The following is a 19,890-nucleotide window of genomic DNA, read 5'->3' as shown; positions in this document are numbered from 1 at the left end:
AGAACTAGAATGAAACACTTTTCCTATAACGTCTAATTTTCTAGGACTCAAAATTTAGCTTCACATGGGACAATGCTGACATCTTTTGGCAGAAAATGTTCTGCAAGAATGATCATACATTTTTGTATAGCTTCCAGTCTCATTTTCTCGACCTATTTTCAAATATGAAATTCACATTATCAACTTCCATATGACGTTTCAGACAGACAGGTTCAAGTTCATCAGACTTAGCAAACATATTCAGAGCAGCATTGAGGTCTCTACAAACAAATGAGTCAATGACACAGGAAGGTTTAGGCTTTTTTATTTCCTTTTATAAACATATGTACAATGGGTGAAGAAGGACAACAAAGACAGAGCGATAAAATATCTTAAAAACAAATGATAATTCATATTTTAGTGCATTTTCAACCCACAGGCTAATTGCTGGGGAACATATTCACAGTACACAGATCATAAACAATATGAACACTTCTGACGCATATTAAAGCATTTTTAGTAATTGACTGCCCTTGTCATGGAGAACATTTTCAGTTGTGTCAGAACATACATTTGTATAAAAAATTAATCATTAGCCATTAAATATATGACTAAGCAACTAAAGCTAATCTCCTAAGATTAATAATACAGCAGTAGAGTGCAGGTTCATATATATATATATATATATATATATATATATATATATATATATATATATATATATAGTTGGTTAACATTGTATGCATATCATTTTCATCTGATGGCAACCGTCTTGAACTTTATATTGAAACCTAGTAGTGTGGATGCAGCATCATGCATTAGCAAACATTTTCAGTTATAGATGCCATCATATAGAAAATTGAGTTATAATCGTTCAATTATAGGCTTGTTAATGAGATAACAAGCAAATTTGGCTGGTTGTGTGGTCTTTTTAACACGACACCATTCTTGTTTTGCTTCAGTGACTGAATTCTTCATTACATGCAAGTGTACATGACTTTAAACATATTTTTCAAGCCTTAATATAAATTACCGAGTGTACCTGTTCTATACTTTTAACGTGCTTCCCAAATTTCCCAGCTGGGGTCAATCAATTTTGTTAATTGGCTCTATTTATGTAGCACACTTGTAAATAATTGGGATGAGCTGGTGTGCAGAAAAGTGAACGAACAGACACTCAAGCACAGGAAGTACAACACAAAACTACACATACTATGAGTGTCTATGTACTTCACGAAGACAAACAGGCAAGTAAAACCCGAAGAGTCCTCCATCTATTTCCTGATCTAGTGTTACTTCTGGGTTTACATGGTGAAGTAAACACACTTTTGACACAATGTGATCAGGTATTTATCAAAGAGGGCACTATCGGCACTATCCTGAGGTCACTGTGGAAAAGCATGCAGCTTCAAGATCATTTTAACTGCTTGTGTCCAGCTAAGCCATTGAAACCTAAGAACACATCGATTAAGAGTTTTCTTGAGTACAGCAGCACTCTTAACCCTCTGGCCGCCCTCTGATGGTGGCCAACCTAGCAATTACCAGCAAAGGTCAAACCACCCAGTCGTTTCCTCCGTCAGTTCAAGAAGGTTCTTCAGGAAGCGATTTCCCCCAAACAGTCAGTTTGGAGGAGAAAGCTGTGTGCTATCGTGCTGTGACCATCCATAGACCCAGAGCCACATTGGCCGCTAGAAGGGCACTGCCTCCCAGCAAAAAAAAGAAGCCAATCAGCTCTCGGTTATTCCTCTCGGGGATCACAGAGCTCAGTGTGGCTTCTAGGAACGCTGTGAGCATCCACTGGCCGTCCAGCGCAAAACACGGGACAGCGTTTACCACCGCCAGGGCCCCCGACAATGAGACCAGGTATCTTAACACACAGTAAGTTGAGGCTAGTTAACAGAAGTATATATTTGACAAAACCTATGCAACCTGGTCAGAATTCATGGATGAAGAGTAATTACACAGATTGAATGGAGATTACATTACAAATGTAAATAAATAATTATTATTTTTTTAATAAAAAAATTAATGCTGTTATTTTGAACTTTCTATAAATCAAAGAATCCTAAAAAAAACTATCACTATTTCAAAAACTGTTTTCAACACTGATAATAATAAGTAATATTTGACATGAACCAAGTGAAATGAACCAGGAGAAAACATTACCGTCTCCAGCCACGAGAGGGCGCTCTATGTTTTCAGTGTAGACTACAGGAGCACTGAGCAGCAAAGAGCGCCCTCTCGTGGCTGGAGACGGTAATGTTTTCTCTTGGTTCTAAATGAATGCGACTTAAAGTCCAGTGCGACTTATATATGTTTTTTTTCCTCATCATGAAATATTTTTGGACTGATGCGACTTATACTCCAGTGCCACTTATAGTCCGAAAAATACAGTATATTAATACAGTAAGTTATTTTAAATTGCTATATAATATTTCTCAATGTACTTGCTGTATTCTGTAACATTCGAATGATAGTGTGTGTATATTTTTAAGTTATGCTTGATTCCTAAATAAACCAGGAGCCATTATTGTGAGTTCTACTACAGTGTCATGAGACTAAATAAGTAGCTAATTGTTTTGGCAAAAGGAAAAACTCTTCAGTATGTCCCTGTTTTAATAGCAAGTCAAGAAAAGTTGGAATCTTTTAGAGTGCTTGTGTGGGAAGGATACTTGCAGAAGGTCTCCAGCATGACAGGCAGGTCTGGATGAAGAAAGGCCAAACGTGGAACGAAGCCGGTCAGACTCACTAAAAATAAAGAAGTGACCGCTTTTAAAAACAAGCCTGTTTGCACAAACCTGAAAAGAGTAGAACAGAATCTGTCTGACCTGAATACTGTAGGTGTGAAGGGTAGCCGACAAACAGCATGTCTGTTTGCGGCGGGTGTTTGACCCGAATCAGTCTGGTCTGGTTCTCCAGAGATGGGATTAAACACAAGCTTGGGGTAAAGTCTGTTTGACAGTCTGTGTTGGTACGGCATGTACGGCTCGCTTCAATGGTTTTTCTGACCGGCAGGCAGGTAAACTAGCATGCAATAGTTTGGAGCGTCAAAAATACCAAGACTGAGATGTCAATAACACAAAAATGAATCATTTCAGACATGCAACAGTATAACACTGATAAAATGTTTGGCAATAAGGCCATTTTCTGACAATGCATTATAGTTTATCGCTAATACAAAGAGGAGTGAACAGAATCGACCAATATAACTTTTATAACTGGTCTAATTTCAATAAAATTCCCAAATCCCAACAGATTATTTCAAAAAAGGTCTGTCTTACCAATTTGCTCTCCACGTTATTACTATAAGAGAAGCAGAAATCTGTCAAGCTGTTGTTCCCACAGCACTCCATCGTGCCATCGAGACGCTTGAACGCTGAGCGGAAGAAAAATCAGAATCAGCGGAAAAATATTTGTAATATTAAACTTAAACATCTCCACTTACAGTACACTACCATTTAAAAGTTTGGGGGCAATATGATTTTTGACAGTCTCATGAGCAGTACAGTAAAAACAGTAATACTGTGAATTACCATTAAAATGTAAAATAACTTTTGATTTGAAAATATTATTTATTCCTGAATTTTCAACAGCCATTCCTCCAGTCTTCACTGTCACATGATCTTTCAAAAACATTTCTGAAACACAGCTGATTTGGTGCCTTTAAACAAAAAAAAATGAATTTTTGTAACATTATAAGCATCTTTATTGTCCTTGTGATCAAAAAGAGTATATGGCGGGTCAGTACCTCTTCCAGTCGACCAACTGAGCTGCAGCTTGGCAGTGTGAACGCAGTATCCCATCTGAGGGTTATGGGATAGATGCTGAACGCAGCTGTGCCAGTCCTGCACTCCCCGAACTGTACAGTCCTCCAGCTGGGTAACCAGATCTCCTGAAAACAGCCCACGAGGTCCACTTGATGGAGAGCCCTGTGAAAACAAACCAAAACTGATCTCAGATACTAAGGACATCCTCTAAATATAAAAATATAAAAATTAATGATGAAAGGTGGCCTGACCTCCACCACCTCAGTGACAAGCGCCCCTGCTCCAGTGTAATAAAACGGAAATAGGAAGATGGGCAGCAGGAACAGGAAACTGAGGGCCACAACACACAGCATGAAGTTGTGCCATACACCTATACAAAGACAGACAATGTGGAAAATGTTATATAGATTATAAAGGTTGTAAGAGGAATAAATAGTGGTTAGACACAATGTTTTGTAATAAAGTGTTTATGAATTGCATGTATAAGATTTGTGGCTTTGTGCCTGTAAAATATCTGGGTTAAAACGTCTTACCGGCACAGAATATTCTCAGCTGCTGGACTGGAGAGATGAGGTTCAGATGTGTGGTGAAGAGGTCCACAAACGCTCCAGGATAAACCACAAACATGAACACGCCAAAACCATTCAACCTCACCTGCTCCCTGAGGAGAACATGCAGACATATACATTATTATACTCTACATTAAATTAAAACAAAAACATTTTTCCAACACAACACTTTGGAGAGATTGCCTTGCATAACTAGTCTTATAATGGAACGAGTCGAAAAACACACTTTACTTGCATTACACACAGACTTCAGAGAATTTTACTAAGTCAATTGGGCTGGGATTTGAGTTTGTGTTGGAGCAGCTTGCCCCAAAACTTCTGCTAATAAATTACAGTGACCCTCTTTTCTCTCACAAATGTGCATGCAAACTTTATTATTATTATGCAAGTAATTTTCATAGGAATTACGAGACATTATAAACAAGAAATGGAATTAATGTTAGTGGCTCTACTTAAAGTAAACAAAATGTTTGCATTTATGCAAAAAATCTAAAGATTTACTCTGTGATAATCTAAATGTATGATTGTACAGACAGTCTTGTTTTTGCTCCATTAAGACACAGTTTCACCTTCAAGTTGCAGTAATTGCAAAAAGATTCAACAAGTAAGAGTTAAAATGTTTGATGTTGCTACTGACTATATGAATTATATAATGCATCTTTGAGATGAAAAGTTTACCTTAGTGCTGCCACCCCGTGGCCAAACTCATGTATGACTCCACTGACCAAGATGGCAATGAAAAAATAGGCCAGCTGACTGACAGGAAGGTTCACACCAGGCACCTGACGATAAAACAAAGGACAACAAAAATTATCAAGTTGAGTTTGATGGTTCACACTTTCACTGCTGTTCAAACAAAAGTCCACCACCATCATCTAACTCCAACAGAGCTCCTCTTTGCTCACCACCACTTGCAAGATCTGTTCGTGAGACCCTTGTGGCGTCTCTGCCATCATCTGACTCAAAGTCTGCTGCAATGTTTTGCTCAGGAGAACCACAGAGCCAAACATCGCCAGAACCCCGAACACCATTCCGGCACTGAACCTAAAACAGCAAGATGTGCAAATGTTTGGTATATTTTCAGGTTTAAATTAGATTTTAACACCTGGACTTCTCATTCTTTTACTATGATGTCTGAGAACTAGGAGGAGATTGTTTGTGGATATGTGTGGGGGCGGGAGGGGGTTACCCATAATCCCCTGCTCCCTTCATAAGCAGCTTAAGAATTTTTTAATGACTAAAGCTTTAAGTTCTCAAAAAATTAAATAAATATCATCACTGTGGATTTAATATGGCAACAAAAACCAAAGGAAAACAGGAGAGGTTTATGTGTTTTTATTTTATAAAGTTTATATTGAAAGATGTTGATTGATTTTTATGCAGGATCACATGAACAAAAGAGTGACAGCTCTTTATATTACAACAATAAATGTTAAAGAGCTCATACTAAGCATCGCTGTCATCTGAACATTAAATAATAATAAGAAGAAGAAGATTTGAAGACAGTAATTCATACCAGATGTAGAGAAAGTGAGGGTTGAGATTAGCACATCTGGCAAAAAGACGGTTGAAAATGCCGGTGTGCCATTTAATATGGAATGGAGAGAGAGTGAATCCATTCGAGGATAACCAGGATTCATAGCGGTTCTTCACCGAACTGGACGACTGTAGGTGAGAAAATCAGTATACTACTGTATAAAAATATGATGATCTCATTTATAGAGTTAGCACAGTTTTTACCAAAGCAGTTGGAAACTATTTTTACCAAATCCTACATTAGTGAGAGTAATCATTTAGAATTAACTTTTAAAGTGCCCAAATGAAAAACTACACTAAAACCATGGCAGTACCATGGTACAGTAATACATCCTAATAATATTATGATACTTGGAGATTAACTATTTAACTAAAATGAACTCAAATGGTATTTGTATACGATATAACACTGCACAAAACATGGTAACACTGGTACAATGTCCAACATTTCTACTAATTTTTGTAAATGTACTGATAACTGTAAATACAGTGGTACACATGGTAAAAATTCTGAACAATGGTATTACTTTATACATCACTGTACCATCGCACTTCCAAAATGCTGCTCTTATCACAATGTCCTTGTCAAATAAATCACATTCAATAACAATCGATTCCATTATTTAAGCAGCAAATGCCTCCGTGTTGTGAACTTACTCTCTACCGTTAACTCTAGATATTAAGGGTTGTATTGGGGAGATCCGCCTACCCGCAGCAGCGTGTCCGCCAAGTACACGGTACACCACCCGCCCATCACACACACCACCACCGCTATAGGAATCATGGCACCCCGGTCTGCATGCGTCTCAAGAGCGGTCAAATCCGGAGACAAATGAAGTTACGATTCCGATTGTCAAGCACGACATACACATGCACTGTGTACAAAACACCAGTGGAAGCAGTCGCTTCCGCGTTTGCGTCTATTACGACGTCCAACCGCAGTATGACTAATCGAGCCAGACTGTTTACTTTTGTCAGAGCAGAGCAATCGACCACGTAGCTTCGAATCATTTCTGTGAATCGGTTCTTTCAAACATAACGATTCAGTCAATAGTTTACTTCGTTGCGTTCTCCAACGTATTTAATTTTGATTAAATAATGATCTTTATTGTAATTTGTGTGTCCCAGTTCAGTTTGTTGCTGCTGTGTTTCAGCTAATAAAACACAGTCATTCAAAACCTAATATAATGTACATTCACAATAAAAATACTAAACTTGATTTCAAATAGGTTATGTGTGTTGCTAAAATTGCAATACAAATCATACATTACAAATAGGCATGTTTTATTTGTAATAGTTCATCTATTAAAAAAACATTGGCTACTCCATTTGGACTGTGCGTGTGGCGTAGTAACTTTCATAAAACTTTTCATTCAAATCTTCATTTCCACTTCAAAAGTTCAGACTTGCTGACTTGTCAGTTCTCAGCTCATTATAAATTGTATAAAGCTGATCTTTTGTTCAATTAATAAGGTTGGTGAGTTGTTGAATCTGATTTGAACAGCCCGCACACATACTCTTTGGTCTGATTCATGAATTGACTCTAACTCCCAGTACATTTAGTGTGGGCTTTAGGGATGGGACCAGTGAAGTAAAATTACAGCACTACATGTTTGTTTCATTTGCATTTGCTGAAGCATGAGATCACCTCTTATTTGAACTATAGACCTATCTTTGAAGTATGTTTCAAATTTGGCCTCTGTGGTTTTTGTACTCACAAGACTTGCTTTTAAATGTGCAATTTAATTAATATTTATCAGGCATTACTGTTGACCTATAAGCAAATGATGCCAGTCAACCAAAAAGGTGGTCAATTTGTCACTAAAGGCAGCTGGTACAGTAAAACTTATGAAAAAAGTGCAGCGGTTTTGGATGTAAAGTACACAGGAACAAATGACGGGTTCAAATGTGACAAGTTCCCACAAACATTTCCATCTGGGTTTTTGTCCCTCAGGCTCCTAAGGGTTTTATGAAATGATCTATTATCTGAGATTGTGGTCTAGAAAGACAGCAATTATGGCTGCCTTTTATGAATACATCAGAGAGGATGCCGCTGGTTTTTATAATGCCATCAGGAGGGATTAATGTAAAAAGACACAGACACTGAAAGGACAGTGTCACACAATTAATATTCCACTCACCTTTTAACAATATTTGCATTGTTCAACCATGCATTTAGCCACTTTCAAATCCCATTAACTTTCAAGTGTATCTTTGCGTGTAATTGTTACATGCACATTAAAAAGGATTCCAAGATGTAATACTTCTGCTTGACCTGTAGTATATGAGCTGACTGGCAGGAAGAGCAGGAAGTTTGTGATGCCAGGTAGAGGGAGGAGAATTCAGGTGAAGATTTGCATAGCTCTGCTGTCTGTAGAGGACACCTTTTGCATCAGCTCTGAGCTCCAGTATAGAGGTTTATACTCAGCAGTGAAGGAAATAAGTGAGCAGGATCACACGCCAAATCCTAGTGGCATCGGGTAAGGACAGGAGATACTTTAACAGTCTTTAATATTCCGTTCTATGGTTGTAGTTTGATATTTAGCCTCGCAAATGGTTAGTTCAGTGCATTTAGCTCAATCATGTTTAACATGCATTTTGCAGACACGTTTATCCTTGTGAGGGGAAGCAACAATATACCAGTTTGTGCAATCAAACCCATGACATCGGTGTTGCTAGCACCAAGTTCGGTTTAAGAAATCTATGTTTCCAGTGAAATTCTGTGCAATCTATCATTTGTTTATACCTGTCCGGTTGTGGGTCAAAAATCTGCCTAGTTTAAAACCTGAAAATCCTCTAAACTGGCAGTGCTGTTACCACTGGGAATGGGTCGTCATGTCAAACCGTGGGCCAATCAGATGCCTCCCTGGGCTCTGCATGCTGGAGCCTAAATTAGGTCATGATCTTAATAAGTATTGTTGCTCTGTGATTCTCTGACTGCGTGGAAGGGAGCAAAAGAGGAACAGGCAGGACTTTTAACTGGCTATCAAAATAGAACACAAAGCAGCGAGGAGGTGTGGACCTCACGCTGACAGTTGAACAGGTAAGGGCACAGCGGGGTCATGATATCTGGGTCCTGTGTCGTGCAAAGGTCAATGTCTATTCATCTGTCACCATTCTCTCTTTCTGAACTCTCTGTTTTCTTCCATTTTCATTATCTGATCTAGTAATGCTGTAAATTATACATTATCTCTTATGTTCAGGCATATTGAGGACGTTTCAATCTAGGTTATAGTCAACTAAATATACCCACTTAGCACACATTTATACATTTATGCAAATGTGCATCATACATGAACTTGGTGGTAATTTAAAAATGCAATTTTAAAATGATGCTGTTGTAATTCTGTGAGGGCATTTAGAGTGGGGACCAAAAAGTCTAGGCAATGACTAGGCAAGATTATTAATTTATAAAAAAAAAAAAACATGATATATATATATTAGATTAGATTAAACTTTATTGTCATTATGCAGAGTACAAGTACAGAGCTAATGAAATGCAGTTAGCATCTAACCAGAAGTGCAAGAATATTGTGTTTTATATACATAAAAGTGCAGAGTAAGTAAAGCTATGATACTTTACCAGTTATATTTCTGGTACACCAGTTATATTTAGATTTTTCAGTATACTGTTATATATAATTACTAATTAATTTATTAATAATATAAATAAACTTGCTTGTCTATAACTAATGTAACATATATAGTATATTATGTATTTCAGGTAACTTTATTAATACTAATAAGTAAGCAACTAAGTAAGTACATAAATAAATAAATAAATAAATAAATAAAATAATTATACTTATAATATAAAATGTACTAATCTATGAAATGTTAAGTCTATTGTAATATATATGTTTATGTGGAAAGATAGATGTATTATTAAATATTTAATTAAAACATTTATTATTATAATAGGCAAGTTTATTTATTTTTATTATTAATATAAAATAAATAATCATGTTTTACAGCATGATTTGAAAATGATCCAAATACCATCTTGTTTCAGTGGAATGACAGAAATACTTGCATAATATTTCAAATTCACTTTATTATTCTTATTCAAAAACTTTATTTATTTCCATGTTTTAATAACATTTTGAATCCCAGATTCTCACTTGCAAATGTTTGGACCCCAGTCAGTGTATCTGTATATAGTGAAAAGACTGTGAATGGGGCTATAATGGATCATATATAGTTTCTGTGAAGTGAACAGTCAGGGTGGACAGAAAGCAGGTCCCCTCAGTGTATCACACTACTATTTATAGTGTGAACAAATCCCAGATATGAGTGGCATCCCCTGCTCTACTACAGCCTTTAGTGAGGGACAGAAAGATTGAGAGAGAGAGAGAGAGAGAGAGGTGTTGAACAGAACCAGAACCGCACAGAAGTCAAGTCTGCTTTAGTCCATTAGGGGAAAGGCAAAAGAGGGGGGAAAGAGAAAGATTGGCATTTGTCCTGTCAGTCTCACAGCGGGGAGCAGCGGTTTACTGTTACGCCAGCAGGTATGTAACTTTTTAGGACAGAGTAAGGATGAGTGTGTGTTCATCTGCATTTCTGTGAAACTAACCCAGTGTTAAAGGTCACAATAGATAAACTGGATGGCTTTTCTTTAAGTCATGCCAGATAGTATTATGATGATAATGAGACAGATACAATTTAAATCAGAACATTTCAAAGTTTGAGCTCTTTAACATTGACCTTTCTTTTAACAGTTTCTAAAAGTATGTTCATGTTTCTCTCATTTCATAAGAAAGTATGTTTTATGTATATGCTTTGTTTGCGAGGGACACTGTGTTAATGACTCGGGCCTCTGGCAGGATTCAGGCCTACATAACACATTCTTGAAACAACAGGCAGGTTTCATTTGAACCATAACTGTACTTTTACATAAGCGTTAGCATTCTGTGATGATACGCATGTAAATTATACTTTTTTTCTGTCGGTCTTGTGGTTTTGGTGCAGCAGAATTAGATCGCATTTAAACATATGATTGGCATGACATTTTATGATTTACATAATAAACAGAGTTGTTCTGAATAATACATTCAACGAATTTGACGAAAACCATTTGACTTTTTGTTGGATGTTAACCATTTTGAATATCAAATACCCTTTTTTTTTTTTATAAAAGAGAAAATCTTGTCAGACCAGTTGGAAAGATCTAGAACTTCTGAAAGACTTCCAGTCATAGAGGGACTTAAATGCAAATAAACTGCGCCTGTGAAACATTGTGAGAGTTCTGAAAATGAATTATTAAGTGTGAGATTTCAGTATCTGGTAGGGTTTGTGATACAGTAGGTGGTTGCAGTTTGATATGGAAGGTAATAAATCTAGAAACTAAAAACAATGTAGTTATGCCAAAGCTGATTTGGTCCTAGTTTTTTGCTCCTATTATATGTTTTTCGATACTGACAGTAGATTTAGTTTGATATTTCAGACACTGAGGAGTTTTGGACAGCTGCTCTGTTGCTCTTTGAAAGGTAAATTTAGCACAACACTCTGGAGCAGTGACTCCACACCACTAGTACTAATGCACTGCTGTTGATGTGCAAACAACATCGCAGGTTACGGTTGCTAAGGTTGTGAATCTCTCTGAATCCCCACTGCCATGGTCAATCCTGGCTCTTCCACAGAGACTTGTATTAAGTTAAAAAAAGGAGAGAAACATTGAAAGACAGATAGTGTTAATGTAAATACTGCAGATGCATTACTATGTATGAAGGCTGTAGCACACTGGAGGATTCCTCTTATATCCCAGGTGTTCACATCGGGACGTATAGTACAGTATAACCGAGCAAATTATGGGCAGAAAGCTGCCCGCGAGCACATAATCAAAGCTCATCTGCCTAGAGCTGTGTTCATTAGGGAAATGGATGATTTTAAGTATTTCTGAAACAGCTTCCTGTCAGAGACCACAATTAGAGTCATTTGATATTCATTCTCTGTTTGAAGTGTGATGGCAAAATGAGCTCATTTACGAGTAGGTTTGTGTTGTCAAGTATGTAAATGTCTTCCTTTTAAATGTTCCCCCTCACACAAGGTCATTCTTAAGACAGAATGATTATATTAGATTTCAATAATATAATACCAATTTTAAAAAAACTCTGTAATAATACTGATACAACAAATACTGATACAATTGAGCATGTATTAAATATCTATTGATAATAAATAATGATGGTAATGATAAATATCCATTGATAGGCTACGAGGTTATATTTTTGAACTATATATATATATATATATATATATATATGTATATATATGTATATATATGTATATATGTATATATATATATATATATATATATGTATATATATATAAATATATATATATATATATATATATATATATATATATATATATATATATATATATATATATATATATATATATATGCGTGTGTGTATGTAATATATTAATCTTGCTTAAACCTGTCTTTCTTTTCAAGATAGTTGAGAAAAAACCACTGAGCAATAAACCACCCCAAAAATTTTCATCCAAAATTTAGCATTTTACATATATACATATACATATACACACACACACACACACACACACACACACACACACACACACACACACACACACAATAACAGTAGATATTCCAACTCATGTTTCATATCCAGTATAAAGTGTGTGTGAAGGTGTGTGTTATCCCAGCCCTGTTTTCTCCATGTTAACATAAATGATTCAGGGGTAAGAGCTGCTACCTGCTCCAGACTGCAGGAGTCACTAAGCAACTGAAAGACTATCCACGGGCACCTGAGAGTTTACTTATCCCCGGCTCTTTGTAACATACATACACATAGCCACACACAAAATACTTGCATTTAAACCCACACCGGGCCGGTCTGTCCATCTGATCAATGCATTCAGTCTCTTTCTGTCTTTTCTACAGCAGGAACGTGGACACAAGTGCACACAATGTCTAAACAGCCGTCGTCCAACGTAAAAGCCCTGCAGGTGAGTATTACCCCAGCGGTGTGTGTGGGTGTCTTTTGTTTGTACATCATTTAAGAATAGTGTACATTAAGTTTTGAAGTTCTGTATTGATTTTATTGGCACGAAAATGGTTCCCAGTGTGCTTTTCTTTGCACAACACTCGAACATGTCCACATTAAATATTTTAATCTGAAAAGCCGTATACTTCACACTTTTGAACACTGAGTTAGAACTGTAAAAACACGTTTCAATGTACATTACATTACAGTACTCACACAAGGCCATTCACAAGTACATGAAATACGTTATGGAGTTGATGTGTGTCCAGCTTTTTTCTTCTTGGTAGGAAAACATTTCTTATCCAAACAGAAACAATTTATATAAAAATAGACTTGTAAACTTTAAGTCCTTACAGCCTTTTTCCTTTTGCTAGCCAGTATATACAGTTGAAAGGAAAAAAAAGATGTGATCCCTGTGGTTTTGTATGGATTTCTGCTTAAATTAGTTCAAATTTGATCTGAATGTGAAGTCTATTTAAACAAATGGTCAAAACAAAATGTATTTTTACACATGTGAAACTATGTTGTGATATCTATAAGTTAAATGTCATTTGGCAGCATAAACCTCCATCAAATGCTCCTTTGTGTTAAAAAAAAAGACATGAAAATTTATCAGTGACTTGATGACACATTATGACTAGTTTATGTCAAAATCAGAAGGGTTCACCCCCCCCCCCCACACACACACACAAAACTATATTCCTGGCTAGGAGCAATAAACGTAGACAGAAAGAGAGACTCTTAACAGTTCACGCGGTGTACAGAGAACACTTTTGTTAAAACACTGAACACTTCATCCAAAAATAGACACGTTTATCTTTCCATAAAAACCCTCCATATACACATGAATCAAAAAAAAAAAAAAATGCCCAAGCCCAAACATACACAAGTTTCAGGATATGGTCTGTCAGAGAGCACAAATAGAAGGAAGACATGCAAAGACAGGAGCACATGCTCACTACTGTACAGCCTAAAACAGCCAACAATCAGATTTCATCCAGCAGCCTATAGATGGAAACCAGAGAAATGAAAAAGAGGAGAGTTAAAAAGAGGAGAAACTCAAGCATTTGATGTACTGGACCATGAAATGCATGCAAAACTGGAGTAAATCCAAATCTTTAAGAGCGTTTGGGATTGGTCGAGGGATCTCATGCACTAATCAAAACACTGAATTGCAAAACTCTAAACTGAATTGAGTGTTTGACCTTGCGTGACCAATACAGCAGGACAATAATGTATAAAAAGAGGCAGAACAGAAGAGATTTTTAAATAAAATGTGTGTGGGGTTCTATATGGAAATTCTGTAAAGTCAATTTTGCATTGTAAGATAAGTTTTATCATAACTAAACATTTTCCCCTTTAAATCTGCATCACCATAATGCAACAAAGTGTAATTTCCTTTCCTTTGATTTTGAGTTGAAATGTGACCTGGTTTTTGTGAGATTCACCAAAATGATAGGATGGTTAAGCAAAAAACAATAATAATATATAAGAGAAGCGATTTGGCAACAATCCAGATACTTTCTTCCTCATGTATAGCTTTAAATACATTTTCACATTTGTACATAGTTTTTCACAATACATGCTGCGTTTAGATGCCACACAATAAAAACCAGAATGAAAAAAGACTGGCTGTCTGTGTCGGGCCTCAACAAACACAAGGATATCTGTGATCTCACTGTTTTATCTGCCCGCAGCTCATTTCCATACAGGCACTTTGCTCTTTATTAAACACAAACTCCAGCAGGAAGACACGTCCAGCAGGTTTTGTGGAAAGGTTTGGTTTCGAAAGCTATGCTTGACCATTGCACAATATTACGTGAGCTTAAATGACTTTGGTACACTGGTGATTGGATTATAGTTGCAGTTACAGGAGGAAATGAGCAGTGTCAGGGCTGGTTTCATCTCAGCACTCTGTGAGGTGTAGCAGCGATGGTAACTGTCTCATTAGATTTTCTTGTCTGTCTCAAAGGCCAACCTTAATATTCCGATGGGGGCTCTGCGTCCTGGGGCGGGACATCCTGTGAAGAGGAGAGAAGATACAGTAGAAGCAGAGGAGGTCAGATTCTGCTGGAAGAAAGCTCACATACAGACATTTCCACAGTTTTATAAATAAACAAATTAGACACACATAAAAACAATTGTAATCATGTATCCAGATGTAAATGTAACTTAAATGTAAGTAAGCAAATAATTATTTAAAGGGGGGGGGGGGGGGGTGAAATGCTATTTCATGCATACTGAGTTTTTTACACTGTTAAAGAGTTGGATTCCCATGCTAAACATGGAAAAAGTTTTAAAAATTAAGTTGTACGTTTGAAGGAGTATTTTTGTTCCCAAAATACTCCTTCCGGTTTGTCACAAGTTTCGGAAAGTTTTTTTCGAGTATGGCTCTGTGTGACGTTAGATGGAGCGGAATTTCCTTATATGGGTCCTGAGGGCACTTCTCCCGGAAGAGTGTGCGCTCCCGTATAGCACAGCACTGAGAGCACAACAGACATTCACTGATCAGAGCGAGAGCGTCGCGAAAAGTCACAAAAGAAGTGTGTTTTTGGTTGCCAGGGCAAGACAACCCTGCACAGATTACCAAAAAAAAACAGCATTAAGGGACCAGTGGATGGAGTTTATTTTTACAGAGCATCAACGGAGTTGTGCAAGTGTTTGTGTTTGTTCCCTACATTTCGAAGATGCTTGTTTAACAAACAAGGCCCAGTTTGACGACGGATTTGCACATCGTTTATTTCTTAAGGATGATGCAATCCCAAGGAAAAAGGGTCACGATCGTGTGTTGGAACCGCAGGCGGTGAGTAAAACTGCTTCAAATATCTCTGCCTCCTTGTTAGTGCGTCCCCTCCCATGCCGGAGACCCGGGTTCGAGCCCCGCTCGGAGCGAGGCGTTGCTGCTGCTGCTTTCGTTCAGTTTCAGCCTCTGGATCTGATTCTGGATCATAAATAAACGGCTGAATCTGACTGTAAGCCATGGTTTGTTTTGGATGATGGTTTTTCCCTCACGGTAATGTCACAGCTTCCACATGCTCTCAACACAAAAGCCTACTGGCGCTCGTGATTCTTTAGCTCCGCCCACACGTCACGCCTCCAGCCGGTCGTGTTTTTCCGGGAAAAATCAGTACAGACTATCTTTCTCTTATAAATATAATAAAACTAAAGACTTTTTGGAGTTATGAAGGATGCAGTACTACTCTAGAGGTACTCAAGATTAACAGGATATTGAGTGAAAACGAGCATTTCACCCCCCCCTTTAACGTAATGTTAATTTCTTTTTGGACCATTGTATTCTTTCTTTCGTTATTCATTTAAAATAAACATATCCAATTCTGGAATATATATCGAATTGACATTATTTATCAGATTTATAAATAATTTATCATACTGATAATTCTCATTAGAATATTAGGAATGTGATGCTGTACTTTTTACAATGTTTTAAAATTAACATAAATACTATCATGACGTACTAATAAACAATTTAAATGCATCTTTTTGCATACAGGAAAGACAAATAATGAAGATGGAAAGAAAATGAATAAATAAACAAATAAATATTTTTTTATGATAAGTGACACGGATGTTTTACATTGTTATTAGTAATGTAATGTGTGCTGTAATTTTCACAATGCTTATTTAAATGACAAGTAGGCTACTAATAAACATTTAAATGTGCTTTTCTTATATTTAGTAAAAAGAAATATGCTTAATTACGCTTTAATACAGACACAGAAAAAAAAGAATTAAAAAAACAAATAATTCAAATTTGCTTATCATAAAATGTCAAAAAACAATATTAAAATTACCCTGTCCTCCTGAAAAAACAAAACAAAAAAAACTTCATTTTCAGTTCGGTTACCCTTTACTTCTTTTTATTTTGATAGTAAAATATGACAATCTTAAGAGGTTATGTGAGGGACACTTAGTAATATCTCTCACAATCGGTTTCATAGGTGTCCCCAGTGACTCCAGAGGAGAAAAAGCCCCTGCCCGGTGCTGTGAAACTACCAGGCCCCGCCGTCAACCTTTCCGAGATCCAGAACGTAAAGAGTGAACTCAGATGGGTCACCAAGGATTAAACAAGACAGGTAAATCTGACAGGCAAATACACACTCTCACACCCATTTTTCCCCCATCTACCATTTTTGGTTAGTCAAAAAACATTGGCAGTTCTTAATCTTACGTACACACACACACACACACAAGCAGGAACAATCGTTTAATTCTACATGCGTCACATCAATGAAATCATCTAAAAACAGGCCCCATGCTGTTCAAACAAATCACCACATGGTGTCAGTAGCTGTAAAAGTAGTTTGCATGCGTGTTAATGTGCATATGTCAGTGCTGGAGTGTGTGTGTGTAGGTCTTCTGAGTGTGTAGAGGGGCATGAGGGCGAATCAGACTCTATTAATACCCCACAGATCAGTGGGGCAGTGAAAGTCCGTCTGTTGTGTGCAGTCCCAGCATGCCTCACCAGACCTCCCAATTATAGAGCAAAACATGCTCTGTGACCCACTCCTTCCATCTGTAGGATGTGTGTGTGTGTGTGTGTGCAAGAAAAACAAACAGAATTTGCTAAGCAAATTACTGTGAGATTGTATTGTTTTTAATGCTGGTAACCCGATTTAACTAATGCCTCTCATTCCATTTTCAGAGGTGACTCCACCCCCATTTTATCCAAGGATTTGGTTACTATCTCCGTCCAATCGGGTTCATGTATTTACCACAAACTCCCAGAGAACCAGTCGCAAAGGAATCAACGACAAGCCTAAACTACGATGCTACCTTCTGACCTGAGAACAATAACTGAGGGGGTGGATTCTATCAGAGCAAAGACTGATGGGTATAGAGCAAATCAAAGCTTTAAACCAGGGTTTAGTCTGTCTAAAATAGGTCATTGCTTTTTAAACCTCCCTGTTTCCAATTCTGTATTTTGTGTTTCAAAATGTACTGTGTGTTTAATTTATAGCGATTGTTTACACAAAAATGTAAATTCTGTCATCATTTACTCACCCTTATGAGTGAACTATCCCTTTAGGTTTGATTTTATAGAAGTTCTGTGTTCTCCTACTACCATCAATGAATCATAAAACAGAATATACAATATGACACTGAAGACATCGGCTAGTACTATTCCTCTTAAAATTCCTCCATTCGCCCTAAAAAAGCAAGTTTGTCTTGTTAAACAACTTGAACAAATGTGACATCATAAAAACGAAATTATTTCAATGTATTTTACATCTAGAGTGATTAATATGCAAATAATTGCTATAATTTGATTAATTAGTCAGAATGTCATGCGTTAAATTTGATTAAGTTTCCTCCGATTGACAGCCCTACTTAAACGGCTCACGCTGCAGGCTTGTTTTCACTCCCTACACGTCTCTTTCTTTATCTATGGCTTTGATCTTGTGTGTTGCAGTCCATGAGTAGGCTGTTGCATAATAAAACATGATTTCACATTCTCTCCAGGAGCGAACCGTAGGAGGAAACCAGCACTTGTTATCCTTGAACAAATAGAACTGGATTTCAAATGCCGCACCAATGGTTTATGTACATAAACTGGGATCAGTTTAAAAGTGTAACGCTGCTCGTCTCCTTGCCTGTACTGCAAATCACATCATACATGTCTGTACGGCTCTGTGATCTACAGTAGTTTACTAGCAGCAGCTGTCGTGACCTTTGGGTGAAAGTGTCCTTATTAAAGATCACATATTGCTCCTAAGATCAGAGTCAGTCTGCATTGGCAGCAGGAAAACACATGCATGTATAATTCAAATAAATTGTCTACATATGAATTTTATTAATTTTGTAAGACTTTATTCAGTAATGCTGCTTTGAAACAATGTATATTGTGAATTGGATCACGAAGTGAAAGACAAGCAACCAACAAGGGTACACTGAAATACATCCAAACCTGTTGGAAAAGATACCCAGGATGCATCTCATGACATTGGTTGAGAGACTGTGAGCACAATGATACAACAGGAACTATCAATCATGTGGAATTGGAATGGAGTTTTTTAGGATTGGGCATCTGGCAGAGGTGCTTGGAACACAGAGAGAGTGAGCAGCTGTCTAACTAATCAACAAAGCCTTCATAATTCCCTTATTACCCATAATGCAAGGCATAGAAAGCCTGCAGTTTTAAAACTTCTGAGATGCTCAGCATATCTAAACTTTTGTTGATTTATTGATACAGTCGTCTTCTCTGCTACCGTATGTTTACCATTATACATTTCAGATTATATATCTTTGAAAAATGTGCATTAATTAAAAGGATTTTCTCACCTATAAGTGTTGTGTTCATTAGAGAATATCAAAATAATTCACCATGACCACCAGAGCCAAACAAGTCCCCTAACAGGAAGATCAGACACTGTTATATTTAGAATGCCACTCAGGTCTGACAGCATTCTGGACTGAAGGGTCAAAACAGGGAGACCAGAGAGTACGAAGACACTAACAGTGTGACTGAACACATACATCAGATGCATCTGCAATTAAATTCATGAAGAAAAATCATAAATTGTTTTTATAGATTTTGCAGTGACGAAAGAGAGCATGATCCTGCAAAAGATCTTTAAGCATGCAATGAAGTCTGGTTTTGTTGACCAAATATAAAAAGTGTAGCATAAATAATGCATCAAATTTAGACCCCTGCAGTTGTAACATGCGTATTAATATGTCCACTGATGCACAACAAGGCAGAGTGGAAAGACAGGTCCCTGAAAGGCCAATGACTTGTTTTAAAGTGAGAATTCAATGGGGTTATTAGGTGAGCATAGGATTTGGCAGTACGAACAGTGAGACTACAAAATCACTTCCTTGAGACACAAGTAGCACACACAGACGCCCCTCTAAGATTAATCATGACCCATTGCAGTTGCACTTGAGTGCGAGTGCATTCACAAGTATCTCCAGTTACCAATTACCTTGTAAATCTGTTGTATTGTGAATGCTCTAGACAGTGGAGAAACCAGCGTGATCATGAGCAGAGGGTGTGAGAATGTAACCAGA

The 19,890-nt window shown here is 37.1% G+C and overlaps 2 protein-coding genes across 6 annotated transcripts; one reads left to right on the top strand and one right to left on the bottom strand.

Annotated features, from left to right (window-relative positions):
* Window positions 1-288: 288 nt before the first annotated feature.
* LOC127946591 (membrane-bound transcription factor site-2 protease) lies at window positions 289-6,785 on the bottom strand. Its single transcript, XM_052543270.1, has 11 exons — window positions 6,561-6,785; window positions 5,832-5,980; window positions 5,221-5,359; window positions 4,994-5,097; window positions 4,280-4,407; window positions 3,998-4,116; window positions 3,728-3,908; window positions 3,261-3,355; window positions 2,808-3,003; window positions 2,652-2,727; window positions 289-1,846 (listed from the first exon to the last, which is right to left on the bottom strand). The coding sequence occupies exons 1-11, from the start codon at window positions 6,633-6,635 to the stop codon at window positions 1,624-1,626; spliced, it is 1,485 nt and encodes a 494-aa protein (XP_052399230.1). The 5' UTR covers window positions 6,636-6,785; the 3' UTR covers window positions 289-1,623.
* Window positions 6,786-8,245: 1,460 nt separating this feature from the next.
* On the top strand, window positions 8,246-19,167 carry LOC127946180 (small muscular protein-like). Of its 5 annotated transcripts, none has more exons than XM_052542548.1 (5): window positions 8,246-8,331; window positions 12,759-12,823; window positions 14,834-14,920; window positions 16,821-16,955; window positions 17,525-19,167. In XM_052542548.1, exons 2-4 carry the CDS (start codon window positions 12,785-12,787, stop codon window positions 16,944-16,946), a joined length of 252 nt encoding a protein of 83 aa, XP_052398508.1. In that variant the 5' UTR covers window positions 8,246-8,331; window positions 12,759-12,784; the 3' UTR covers window positions 16,947-16,955; window positions 17,525-19,167. The 5 variants fall into 5 exon arrangements, with proteins under 5 accessions (XP_052398508.1, XP_052398506.1, XP_052398509.1 ...); XM_052542546.1 differs by lacking the exon at window positions 8,246-8,331 and adding an exon at window positions 8,735-8,894; XM_052542549.1 differs by lacking the exon at window positions 8,246-8,331 and adding an exon at window positions 8,813-8,894 and having other exon boundaries at window positions 12,762-12,823.
* The last annotated feature ends 723 nt before the right edge of the window (window positions 19,168-19,890 follow it).

The sequence above is a fragment of the Carassius gibelio genome, chromosome A24, assembly GCF_023724105.1.
Source record: "Carassius gibelio isolate Cgi1373 ecotype wild population from Czech Republic chromosome A24, carGib1.2-hapl.c, whole genome shotgun sequence".
Taxonomy (NCBI): domain Eukaryota; kingdom Metazoa; phylum Chordata; class Actinopteri; order Cypriniformes; family Cyprinidae; genus Carassius; species Carassius gibelio.
This window is presented reverse-complemented; position numbering and strand designations above follow the sequence as displayed.

Excerpts from the sequence above, each read along its gene's own strand:
- LOC127946180 (XM_052542548.1), top strand. The coding sequence starts at position 12,785 with ATGTCTAAACAGCCGTCGTCCAACGTAAAAGCCCTGCAG. Across the intron at positions 12,824-14,833 it reads CCAACGTAAAAGCCCTGCAG|GCCAACCTTAATATTCCGAT; the intron begins GTGAGTATTACC and ends TCTGTCTCAAAG. Across the intron at positions 14,921-16,820 it reads ATACAGTAGAAGCAGAGGAG|GTGTCCCCAGTGACTCCAGA; the intron begins GTCAGATTCTGC and ends TCGGTTTCATAG.
- LOC127946591 (XM_052543270.1), bottom strand. The coding sequence starts at position 6,635 with ATGATTCCTATAGCGGTGGTGGTGTGTGTGATGGGCGGGTGGTGTACC. Across the intron at positions 5,098-5,220 it reads AACAGATCTTGCAAGTGGTG|GTGCCTGGTGTGAACCTTCC; the intron begins GTGAGCAAAGAG and ends TTTTATCGTCAG. Across the intron at positions 3,356-3,727 it reads CAGTTGGTCGACTGGAAGAG|CGTTCAAGCGTCTCGATGGC; the intron begins GTACTGACCCGC and ends TCTTCCGCTCAG.